Source organism: Drosophila arizonae, chromosome X (assembly GCF_054131065.1).
Source record: "Drosophila arizonae isolate 15081-1271.41 chromosome X, UAZ_ARI_1.0, whole genome shotgun sequence".
NCBI lineage: Eukaryota > Metazoa > Arthropoda > Insecta > Diptera > Drosophilidae > Drosophila > Drosophila arizonae.
Window position 1 is genome coordinate 27,777,715 of NC_142927.1, and position 11,827 is coordinate 27,789,541.

The 11,827-nt window shown below is 39.1% G+C and overlaps 1 protein-coding gene across 1 annotated transcript; it reads right to left on the reverse strand.

Moving 5' to 3' along the window:
- Positions 1-57: 57 nt before the first annotated feature.
- Positions 58-11,780, reverse strand: Atg5 (autophagy protein 5). The gene is made up of 6 exons (XM_018016928.2): positions 11,536-11,780; positions 11,354-11,453; positions 11,177-11,282; positions 10,883-11,108; positions 8,910-9,015; positions 58-428 (listed from the first exon to the last, which is right to left on the reverse strand). Exons 1-6 carry the CDS (start codon positions 11,686-11,688, stop codon positions 310-312), a joined length of 810 nt encoding a protein of 269 aa, XP_017872417.1. The 5' UTR covers positions 11,689-11,780; the 3' UTR covers positions 58-309.
- Positions 11,781-11,827: the final 47 nt, after the last annotated feature.

Below are 11,827 nucleotides of genomic sequence, written 5' to 3' on the forward strand. Positions count from 1 at the left end.
CGGTGTGATCGATGAATTGACAGAGTGCAAATCCATTTTGCTTTAGATGTGTCTGTATATAGTATAAATGCTAAATCAAGCTATATATATTATCGCATAACTATATGGTACATAAATATTTCATATATTGTACATTGAACTTAACAATTAATTAGTTTCTATAGTTATTGGTAAGTGTGTGTAAATCGATCCGTTTACAGATCGGCCCTGGGTTAAAGCATCGGATTGGCGCACTCTCTGGCAACTCATTCCAACTTGTAATTGCTCTCTCTCTCTCTCTCTCTCTCTCTCTGTCACTCTCCCGCTGAGTTATTCGCTCACATAGTCAACCGATAAATGCAGAAAATTGTCAGGATAGCTCATATGCTCAGACATCCATTGCAGCTGCGTCTCCTCCGGCAGGCAAATACCGTGGGTGCGAAAGCCAACTGAAAGTTTGGAAAAGAAGAAGATAGAGAAAGTAAAATTAGTTAAGATTAATCGAATCAATAGTTTTCAATTTTACTTTAGTCTATTTCCGTCGAACCTCCATTCCAATTTTCTACAATTCTAGCGGCTACACTTATCGAGTTCACTGGACTATCGTTAATTTATCGATTAGCGATCTACACTTGTTCGGTATTTACCCTACTCTCTCTCTCTTTCTTTCTTTATAGATGGTTTTAATCAGAAATGGCGCCCAGTTGGCATAATCTGGGACTATATATAGGCCCATATATGAGTATTTCCTGCCATCTGATTGCCATATAAATCACGGCACGCATTATCGACCATGGGACTTTTGGTTAGGCGCGACCGTTAATCGATAAGCAACAACAATGCTCTGAAGTGGCCCGATCATTGCTTTCGAATTTCGTCATTTATAATTATAGCTAGGTATATTGTAATTATAGATTACTATAGCACAGTGCTCCGTAATTGTAGACGCACGTGCACCATAGTATAAAAGAAATCACCTCAGGCATTTCGACGCTCGTAAAATCAGTCGATCCATATTAACAAAGCCATTGTTATTTGAGGACGATTCGTACTTAGGCAAAGTCTTACGAATGGAAATTGCATTGTTGACGTCTATCTATGCCCAAAGTGAGTAGCACCAGTTAGGTATGATCTTATTGGAATGATCACCTAACATTATGCGATCGCTAAATGGTATTTTCATTATAGATACGTTTACATAATATTATATAAATCTCCTTATAACTAGTTATGTTATGGTTCGTGCATTAGTTAATGAAGGTATGCCTCACTTACAAGAAATCGATAAATATACCATGAAATAATATCTAATTTAAATAAATCACCAGAGATCGGAATGAAAGTCTATATTCACATATATACAATTATCTATAAATATATTTTAAATTGTTCGTAATATTCAAAAATCGATTATACCCCCTGTTCGATTACAGGGTATTCAAGCACGCATATAAATATATATGCACAAGCAAATAAGTAGCACACATACACACAGGCCATATCGCACTCAATATACATGTATAAAACACATACATATATATATATGTATATATACCATATATATTATACATATATATGTGGTATAGTATGGCTGTGATAATGCCTGATTACATAGTGTGGGCAGCAGGGGCGATTGAGCGGGGCGCGAGGAAGGTGGATGAGTGTGACCAGAGATAAGATTTGTGCAACGGGCCCGAGTTCAAGTAGGACGCATACGTATTAAATGCACGACGATGTACGATACGATTCCATTTGATTCGATTTGTAAAACGCGCCCACCGAATGGAGGGTGATCCATGAATGATGTTATATATGTTATATACCTACGTATGTTTGTTTGTGTGTATGTGTGTATGGCCTACAGCGCATTAGAAACTACGCAAATAAGTACAGAGCGCATTGCATTGTGGAATGTGTGTCAAGTGAAGTTGTCCAAAGATCGAGGAAGGAGCTTGACATGATATATGATTAGCTGATAGTGTGGGGAGGGGGAGTATACCTATATGTCATTACAAAACTCTTTTCTGGATGAACTAAGGCGTTCCTGAAATCGCTACACTAATGTTAAAGCTAGAGCTAATGCCAATACCAAGACAGATACTAACATCTATTTCCAATAGAAATGATATGATAATGCTAATGCTAATGTGAATGTTATCTTAATGACAATGCGAATGACAATACTAAGGCTAATGCTTATAGCATTTTAAAGCGAATATTATTGTTAGCTAATGCAACTAATCCCAATACTAGAACGATTAGGAATATCAATAGCTATTCTAATATTATACAATAATTAATAATAATACAAATATTAATGCTAACGCTAATGCAGCACTCAACAGTAATAAAAAGACTAATGAACATTAAACTCATCGAATCGCACACGAGCCCAATGCAAAGAATGGCGCCAAACAGTCTTATTATTGAAAACAACAACAACAACCACAACAACAACAACTTAGTCACAATTGACGAAACGACAACCATTGCGATTGTTGACTTTGGGGCGTGTTGAAGTCTTGGAGGCGCATAGCTCATGCCTAAAAATAAACCATTGCAGCGCGAATGTTCAACGTATCTGATAAGAAAGCCAATCATCATAATAATAATTTTATAGATTGTGCTCTATAAACGAATAAAACCAACAAGCAAGGCAATATTCTCTCTCTCTTTCTTTGATCTATGATCTCTGTATAGTTAATAAAGCCTGTTATTGCATTGGCTTCTAGGGTTTCGGTTTAAGGGATCTATATTTTGGTTTGTCTGAATAATATAATATATAGAAATATAGTAGAGCCTCTCTCTCTATCTCTTTCTTTGATCAATGATCTACAGCCAATCAATTAGCTTCTAGGGTTTTGGCTTTAAGAGATCTCTATTTTGGTTTACTTGAATAAATTAAGCACTCAGCTAATATAATATATAGACATAGAGCGTAATATATGTCTCTAGATCATATCTAGCTGATTAGCTTACAATTTAATTGATTAAGATATACTATGAGCACCTATATTATATTTGGTTTGTTCTACTTCCCATCTCTATCTAATCATTGCACAAACTATACATATATCACAACACAATTTAGTATATCGACCTGCATGATCTTCTTCTTCAAAAAAGCAACAAGACTATTTTCCACAAAGAATTTCGTGTATGGACTGGAATATTCGGCATTGCTGGGCGTTGATTAATGTTTCGTTTCGAAAGTTTGATAGATAAAGTATCTTTGTTTAGCGATTCATTGTCGCAATGGCCCGGCGATCTTCAGATTCGGTCGTCTTCGATCGCAAGATATATATTCATATCGATTGCATATTTTCTTTTCGTTCGAGTTCAGTTGACGTGATTAAAACTGCAATATCAATTGATTCTGATACTCTGCCTTTTGGGGCTATTGTTTGTTATTTGTTGTTGTAAGTTGTTGTTGTTGCCGAAGTTCAACTTGACCATTTTGCAGTAAGTTTGTTTTGACTGAGAAACAAAGTTGTCAACCAAAGGCGAGAGACAAAATTAAAATTCCATTTTGAATTAAAGCAGCAGGAAATGTAATTAGTTAAAATATGTGCAACGGTCGAATACCCTAACTATTTTCATAGAATTATATATAGAAACAACACACAACAGATCTCTCATTTACAAATTATATAAAAATATATAGCGACGCCCTTAGTCTTTAGCTTTTTTTTAATATTTTGTGTAACCTCATCGCAATGCAAAGCACAAATACCCTTTCGCGCAAAAGCTGTTGAGCGAGCATTTTTTCGGCAAATTGCGCCAAAAAGCACATAAACAAAACGTAGCACAGGAAATGGAGGCACCAGAGAGAGTAAGAGAGACGAGACGACCGACTGCCGGTTGGCTGGATATGCGCTGTGGTCTGCTGTGGCGTGGTGTGTGTATATACAGACAGAGGCAAACATGCGATGGGATCAAATTGATTGAGAACATAATTCGGATGTGAGTACGGTGCGCTGTAAGGCGCTAATGTAAACAGTTAAAAGCTGATAAAACAGCGAACGCTGCAAAGCGAACGAGCGAAGAGAACGGCGAGAGGCTAAGAGAAAAGCCGAAGAAAGCCGACGACGAAAGCTGAAAGCTCAGCTTAAAGGCAAGAGAACGTAAGCGACCGAGCGACAGAGCTTAATGTGACGAGGAGCTTTCCAGCCAGCCAGAGTCTGTGAGTGTGTGTGTATGTGTCGTTCCAGTGGAAACGACGTTCAATTTTAAGCGGATTTCGTTCAAAATTTGTGAGAGACAAAATGAATTCAAAGGACCAACTTGTTGCTTGCATTTCAGTTTTTTGTTAATTTTGTTTGCAGCTGCCGCTCAGCGCACCAAGCAGCCCACCCAAAATGCTAGGGCGTGGCGCAAACAATTGTCAAGCAAACACAGAGACACACATAGATGTGTGCACACACACACACACATACAGGCACAAAGAGAGCAAGTGAGGGCGAGGGTGAGGGTCGTCCTGATTGCATTGTGCATTGTTTGTCTGATTGACGAAATGCAAACGAAAATGTGTCGAAATGGAACTAAGCAAATGCAAAGGTGGCAAATGCAACACACCAACAAGCAGCAGCAGCAGCAGCAACAACAACAACAACAACAGAAACAATGGTAAAGAGAGACAGCAGCAGCAGCCGAAAACTGCTGACCATAAAAGAGATGATGCAGCAGCAATAGCAACGGCAACAGGCTGCGACGGGGCAACATGATAAATATACAAGCGCTGGGCTGTTAGCGCGAGGTGCGATTTCCGACGGGCAAGGTGGAGTTGAAGTTGCCCGCGGAGGTGGAGGTGTAAATACAAATAAGCGGAGGTGATATCTCAGAACTTCCTTTTCACACATTCGAGAGCAGCCTTAGCACACACAGGCGCAAACAATACCAATACTAATACCAATACCAATGCAAACGCAAAACACGCACGTACGCACACAAATTGGGAGAGCATTTTAGACACAGCAAAAGAAAGAGAGAGGGAGAGAGAGATGAGGAAGCGAGCAACTGGATAGCATGCGTGCGTACGTGTGCGTGTGTGTGTGAGCATTCAAAAAGCCAAAACGCCGCCGCCAACGCCAACGCCGACGCTGTAGCCGTAGCCGTAGCCGTAGTTGTAGTTGTAGCTGAAGCTGACGCTGCTTTCCGGTGAACGCCAGATCCGCCACTCGCAGCCGGCGGCAAATCATGAAAGCGCCTGTGCTATGGGCTCCCGCCAACCGCTCTCTCCCCATGCCGCGTGCACTGCACAAAAAAATAAAAGCGAAGCAAAAAAAACAACACACAGTGAAAAAAGTAGACAGCAGCGACAGCGCCGCTGCAGCGCAGTCGCACAGAAATGCGTTTTCTTTATTTTTGACGCGTCTTAGATTCTCGGGCCGCGTTTAGCTGCTTCTGCTGTTGTTGTTGTTGTTGCTTGGTTTTTTTGATTTCTCGGAATGGCATCTACTTTGAACCGCCACGACGACTGCATTGTATATTTGAAATTCATTTCAATTTAAATACAAATTTTCTATGAAAATGCACGCATTGCACACGCACACACACACACTCACACACTCACATACGTACGTGCGTGCAATTGCCCCCGCAGTCCCCCATCCACCCGCTGACAGTTGACCACGTTTTGAATGTGATTTGTGGGTGTTTCAATGGCGGATGCGGATGCTAACTGCAGCAGCGGCAAAGGCAGCGGCAGCGGCAGCGGTGGAGGTGGAGGCGGTGGCGGTGTCGGTAAAACATTTCTTTCTTCTTTTACACCAAAACTGCAATTGGCAACAGGCTGGCTAAAGGGGGTAGGGGGTAGAGGGAGGGGCGGCAGCAGCTGGAAGGGGCCACTAAACGGATCATCATTACAGGCAATGCTAGACTCAGTAAGCCCCCACTATAAACAACTCATGTTATGTATGTGCCTGTGTGTGGGGGTCGTGGGTCGGGGGTTGGGGTTGGTGGTGTGTTCATAAACATATCCATTGAATGAGTTCTCGGTTCGGTCTGTCTGTAGCATACATACTCCCAACTCTTGGGGGCGTTCTAGTATATTCCTCTTCGATTCGCTGAACTTTTGCATAAATTGGAAAAGTGAAATGACTCTTGATTGGAAAATCGTTTCTATTGATGTCAAATGGCTTTTCATAAATTACATGTATTTTGCTTCTACTGAGAAATAGCATTGAAGATCTCTACTCTCCAATAAAAACAATAGAAAGTGTTCTCAATAATTATATCCATAAAAATATGTACATATAAAAAACTTGGGCTAATGTAAAATCGTTTTTTTCTTTTTTTTTTTTATTATTCACTCCATTTTCAAGAAATACTAAATTTTAATAGTTCTAAAGTATAGCTGTTCCCTTGTATTTATCAGGACACACATATTCTATATTAATATCAAATATGCTAATCTTGTTTGTGTTTAAATAACTAAAATAATTTTATTCATATTTCGTGTTCGATTGAGCGCATGAAGCATATTTTCCGAGTTGGTCTGATATAGAAAGATCAGATATGATCAAATGAATATGTTTGTATGGTTCTGGCGATAAGTTGCTTATGAGGTCTGTACACCTTTTATGAGGACTACAAATAAAAACCATATATGTGCTTTAAAACATTTAGGGCTCATATAGTCTCTAATAATAATGATAATGATGATATTGCCAACTTCTGCTGAAGCTCTGAGGCTTGTATAGGTTGTAATAGATTGTAATACGAATTATAATGTTGACGATAATAGCAATTATAAAAATAATAATCATGATCATAGTATAATAATCATGATCTTAGAATGATGGCAATTAATGTAATAATAATCACAAGAATTATTATGATAATCAGCATCATAAAATCATAAAATTGCCAATGATAATAATAAAAATAAAAATGATATTACTAATAACAATGAGGACAATAATATGTATTAATAGGAATAATAACGACAGTTAAATTGCTAATGGTAACAATAATAATAATGATCATGAACATAATAACACCACTAATAACAATGATATTTCTAATGGTATTACTAATGCTTATAAATAATGAGGATTATAATAGTTATGGCAATTATAAAAACAAATATAAGCAATAATCATACTGATGATGATGAGTAATTTTCATCATTATGATCATAACTATCGTAATCCAAAACCAATAATAGAACTGGCAATACTATTGCATAGGCCAGTAAAACATCAGCAACAATCAATTTAGCTAAGTAATTGCACAATGAAATATACCTAGCATATCGATGCAAGAGATTTTCTTGCTGTTTCACTTTGCTGGGGGCGCTCAATTGACCTAATCGGGAATTAACTTGTGTCTAAGTGCACGGCACTGGACTGATCCATTGGCCCACTTAAGCCAGACTTAAGAGCTGCTACATAGATGTGTGTATGTGTGTGTGTGTATTAGTGTATGTGTCTAAGCATCAAGGACAAGAGAAATGTATTGCAACTGTCACGTTGGATGACCTTTGGGAAAATACGTGTTACAGCCAGAAAATTGTGGGCATCCATTGGACGAAAAAGGATCGGTTTTTGTTCGCCAGCAAATCTCTCACCTTTCAAATGGGAATTACCAGGACCAGGACGAAATGGTAGTCGGAGATGACGAGTAAGAAGAAGACGAAGAAAAAATAAACGAAAATGAAATAAAACAAAATGTTGCTAACAGCGCAAAGTAAGTGCGGGGCGAAGCATGCAAATAAAAATTTCACACCTTGTAGTCCGGGGAAATACCCGCCGTAGACACAAGACACAGGGCCAACCTGCTGTTCGCTCTAAGCGAGAACAGATGCCACAAGGTGTCCCAGGCTGCAAGGATAAAGCGAAGCGAAGAGTGACAGAGAGAGAGAGAGAGAGAGAGAGAGAGAGAGAGAGGGAGAGGGAGAGAATGCACTTGGAATAGTCGAGTGTTAGATGCTTCTCAATGAAAGAGGCCTGCTCACTATGTAGCTTCGGCATTAGTTGTTGCACACACACACACACAGCTATACTCCCGCACACATACAAATGTGCTTGGCTAGTGTAGCTGTTCACGTGGTAATTCGTAAATCCCAGCCGCAGGTATTTAGTTCCGCCTTTTGTCTAGCTGTGGAATTCCCAATGCTATTATTGCACCTAAGCCACTGCGACACGGCACACACACACTCACACATGCACGCAGACTCAGTTAGCTACGCGCTGACTCGCTCGCACTTGCGTCCTCTGTCGCCGGCGCCGCAGGTCAGTTGGAACCCAGCAGCGCCTCTTGCAACGTTCGCTTGCCATGAAAAATCCACACGCACTCTATTGTTGAGCACACACACACTAGCAGACACACACACATTTGTCTAGGCAGCTGAATGGTTCGAAAAACACTTGGCCAAAAGAGAAGAGAACCAAAAAAAAAAAAAAAAAAAGAAGAAAGAAAGAAAAAATCCAACAGGCAACCTGCACGGCTCTCGGCTTTGAGTCCCGTGGACTGCCTGGGGCTATTGTTCAATAATTTTTAGTTCTTTTGTTGTTGTTGCTGTGCGACATTGATGAATTGAGGAATGATTGGCAGTAACGTCAGCGGCGACGTCGACGTCGGCGGCGTTGCCAGCGGCTTTGCCTCGTTTTGTGTGCGCTTCAATAGAAAAATAAATAAGTCAGCGAGAGCCGACAAGACGACGTTTCGGCCAGACTGACTGGCACCTTTTTTTTTTTTTTTTTTTTTTTTTGGCCGCTTTTCTAATGAATACGACGCTAAAGAGGGGGAGAGAGAGAGACCGAGAGTGAGAGAGCGACAAAGACTGAGCTGCTAAGGATGCTGCTATAAGAATGCAAGCAAATGGCTTTGAGAGGCTGCGGCTAATTGATAGCTGCTGCTGCCCCATATCTACTATATACACATTGTAATATATATTCTTGGTGTGGTATATATGTATGTGCACTCACCTGCTTTGCGCACAGGTGTCGATAATTCGGCCATCAGGTCGGCCAGATTCTTCCTTTGTCCAGCTTCATTCAGCGGCGATATTAACTTCTGCATGTACGTAAAATCCTATTCAAAGAGATAGAGGGAGGGAGAGAGAGGGGAGAGCATTATCTTCTATATCTTCAGTTTAAATATGCTGCACGTGCCAGATAGGGCTTAGACGACGTCAATTTAGATATGCCACAATCTACATATAATGCGTCAATATCATATAATAATTAACACGTCTCTCCCGAAATATCTCCATCAAATAAGCTTTATAGCTGTCGTAAAACCAATTAGTCTAATAGCGCCTACATATAAATCTTGGCCTAAATCAACTTATTTTTACTATTTTTATTAATTAATGCTTATATATGATATATCAAAACTAGATTTATTCGCATAATTTCTATATATTTCATTGTGTGAGGTTAGGCTGTTGTGGCAGACAGAGTTGCCACCTGGCAGTGCAATAAGAAGGATCTGCATTTATATTACCTTGTGATCAGCAGTTATTCGACAATATTTAACCGTGAGATTGTGAGAATAAGACTCTCTTTTGCATAACACTAATTGCATTGCCTAATGTTAATTTATAGCCTAAAGGGATTTCGGGATATTTGAATAGATTTCAATGAGTGAGGTTAGGTTGTTATGGCAGACAGAGCTGCCACTGGGCAATGCAATAAGAAGATGCAATGATAATGAACAAATTGTCTGGACAATAAGACATTTGGAATGAAGTAGAGCCTACATGTAAAAACTATCCAATTGGACATTATTGACTACATAATAATCGTGCATGGTTAAAAAAAGGAGCTAAATTTATTATTACGATATTTGTGTATATATTCCGGGACTAACTAGATGATTTATAGGCCTATATCTTGAGAGGGCTAAAATCGGATTTACCTATAAATTTAATAAAGTCACATTATGGAAGATATAACTTTTTTTGTATGTAGTTAAGAATGAATACGTTCAACTTGATCTGTTTAAAAATACATTTGGAAAACAGCTGAAAAACTATGGAATATTTGGAATCTACAATCTGTAAAGTCAACAGCTACCAAACAGACAGATTCCCTGATGTTTCAAATACACAAAAGCTGCAGCACGGTCTTATATGTGATGCGGATATTTACATTTATATAGGCTCTAGCCCTAATAGTTATCAGGATATATCAAGATTTGTACTCTCGGTGTGAGTGAATATATAATTTTTTATCGTTTTGCAAAGGCGCTAATTACCCCAATGCCTGACAACTTCCTGGAACCACCTGAGGATTGAATTGTTATATTATATGCCACGCAGCTAGACGAATACAAAATATTGTATACTAGTTTATAAGACGAACATATGCATGAAGATAAATTTCTGAAAGTTCTAAAGTCTCCAGCTTTCATACTTTACTTTAAAATAGAGAGATGCACATACAGTAAGTCTATATATAATTCTATAAGTTGTAAACTATGCCTATATCGTCCTTTACAAATGTATGTACGTCACAGGTATCAAGGATAAAGTCATTCTAGCGCCATTCTATTTTGCATTAATCAACGTGAGTTGATTTTTTCTTGAAGTTTAGAAAATAGCTCCTAATGTTGGTAAGTTGGTAAACTCAGCTCAGCAATTGTACGAATATCGTTACTTCTACACAGATTTACAAACAACTAATAGCAGCGTTATGAATCAACATCCCTTTAGTGGATTGGATAAGCCTTTAATTGTATTCTTATAGCTGTTACTACTGTTTTAAATCCTAATACTAATATATCTCTAAGTAACTCTTAGTATTTTAGCTGATACTTAGACATCCCCTACTTTCCATTAGTTGCTTTGATGGACTCTACATCAATACTACACATTCCTCAATTGAGTATGCTAGTATTACATTAACACCTCCTATTTTTATCATAGTCATTGACTCTTTTGGCTATTTGCACTTACATCGTCGTAGTAGAAACGCACTGGAATGTTCTTAAATGACTCCTGGTCGTTGTACGGCTCCATAAGGCGTCTATTGATCGCCCAGAACTGGTCGAATTTATCATTGATCAGGCCCAGCCAGAGTTGATTGTGGTCCTTCTTCTGCATGGCTGAGATCACAAGGCCTCTATGCTTTAGCACGTCGGCCTCCTTTAGGCAGGCCAAGTAATGCGATTCCAGCAGCTCTCTGCAATGGTTAATAAAGCTTATTAGCTACTAATCATATAGAAATATTAATATTAGTCTATGGTATACTTTGTGTTTAATTTGACAAGTGTCTCTTCGGGAAATTTGGAAAAGTGTATGGTAATGCACCAGGGTGTCCCATCCTCATTTGGATGCAGCAAGTCGTACAGCACACCTGTGCATATTAAAATATTTCAATTTACAATTCGAGCTGCCACGCCCATAACACCGCCTATTTATAAGTACCTATTGGATAATGTAGACGGAGCGGCGTTCCATTGAAATCGAACCAAACAGCGCCTTCCTGGTGCTCGGCAGCAATATAGCGGGTAAAATACTTTCGCACCTGTTAACAGCAAAAATTAGTGCAAATCAATCACATACACAAGGAAAAAGGATTGTTATTGTATTTTGTTGCTTGTATTTACCTTGTCTGTGACTAGGGGCAAGTAGCTGAGACGTGAGACCATTAAGTAGAAGGGCTCTGGTCTGAGGCCGACAATTTCTTCGCTGTCTGCCTGGAAGCAAATGCCAATTTGACCTTCCCATATCATACGCAGCACTTCTCGATCGTGTGCCATGTTTTATTTACGAATATTTCTGCACAAAATCCAACTTTTGCACGGGTCGGTATGTTATTATTTTTGCCATTCACAGTAAAATATGTAACAGGTTGGCAGTGCCACTTTCTGCAACATATCGATACATCGTCTGTTCATA

Bases quoted from the DNA above. Each gene is read 5' to 3' on its own strand.
- Atg5 (XM_018016928.2), bottom strand. From the start codon at position 11,688: ATGGCACACGATCGAGAAGTGCTGCGTATGATATGGGAAGGTCAAATT. The intron at 11,454-11,535 runs GTAAATACAAGC...TGCTGTTAACAG, and splicing joins TGCCCCTAGTCACAGACAAG to GTGCGAAAGTATTTTACCCG. The intron at 429-8,909 runs GTGAGTGCACAT...CCAAACTTTCAG, and splicing joins GACACCTGTGCGCAAAGCAG to TTGGCTTTCGCACCCACGGT.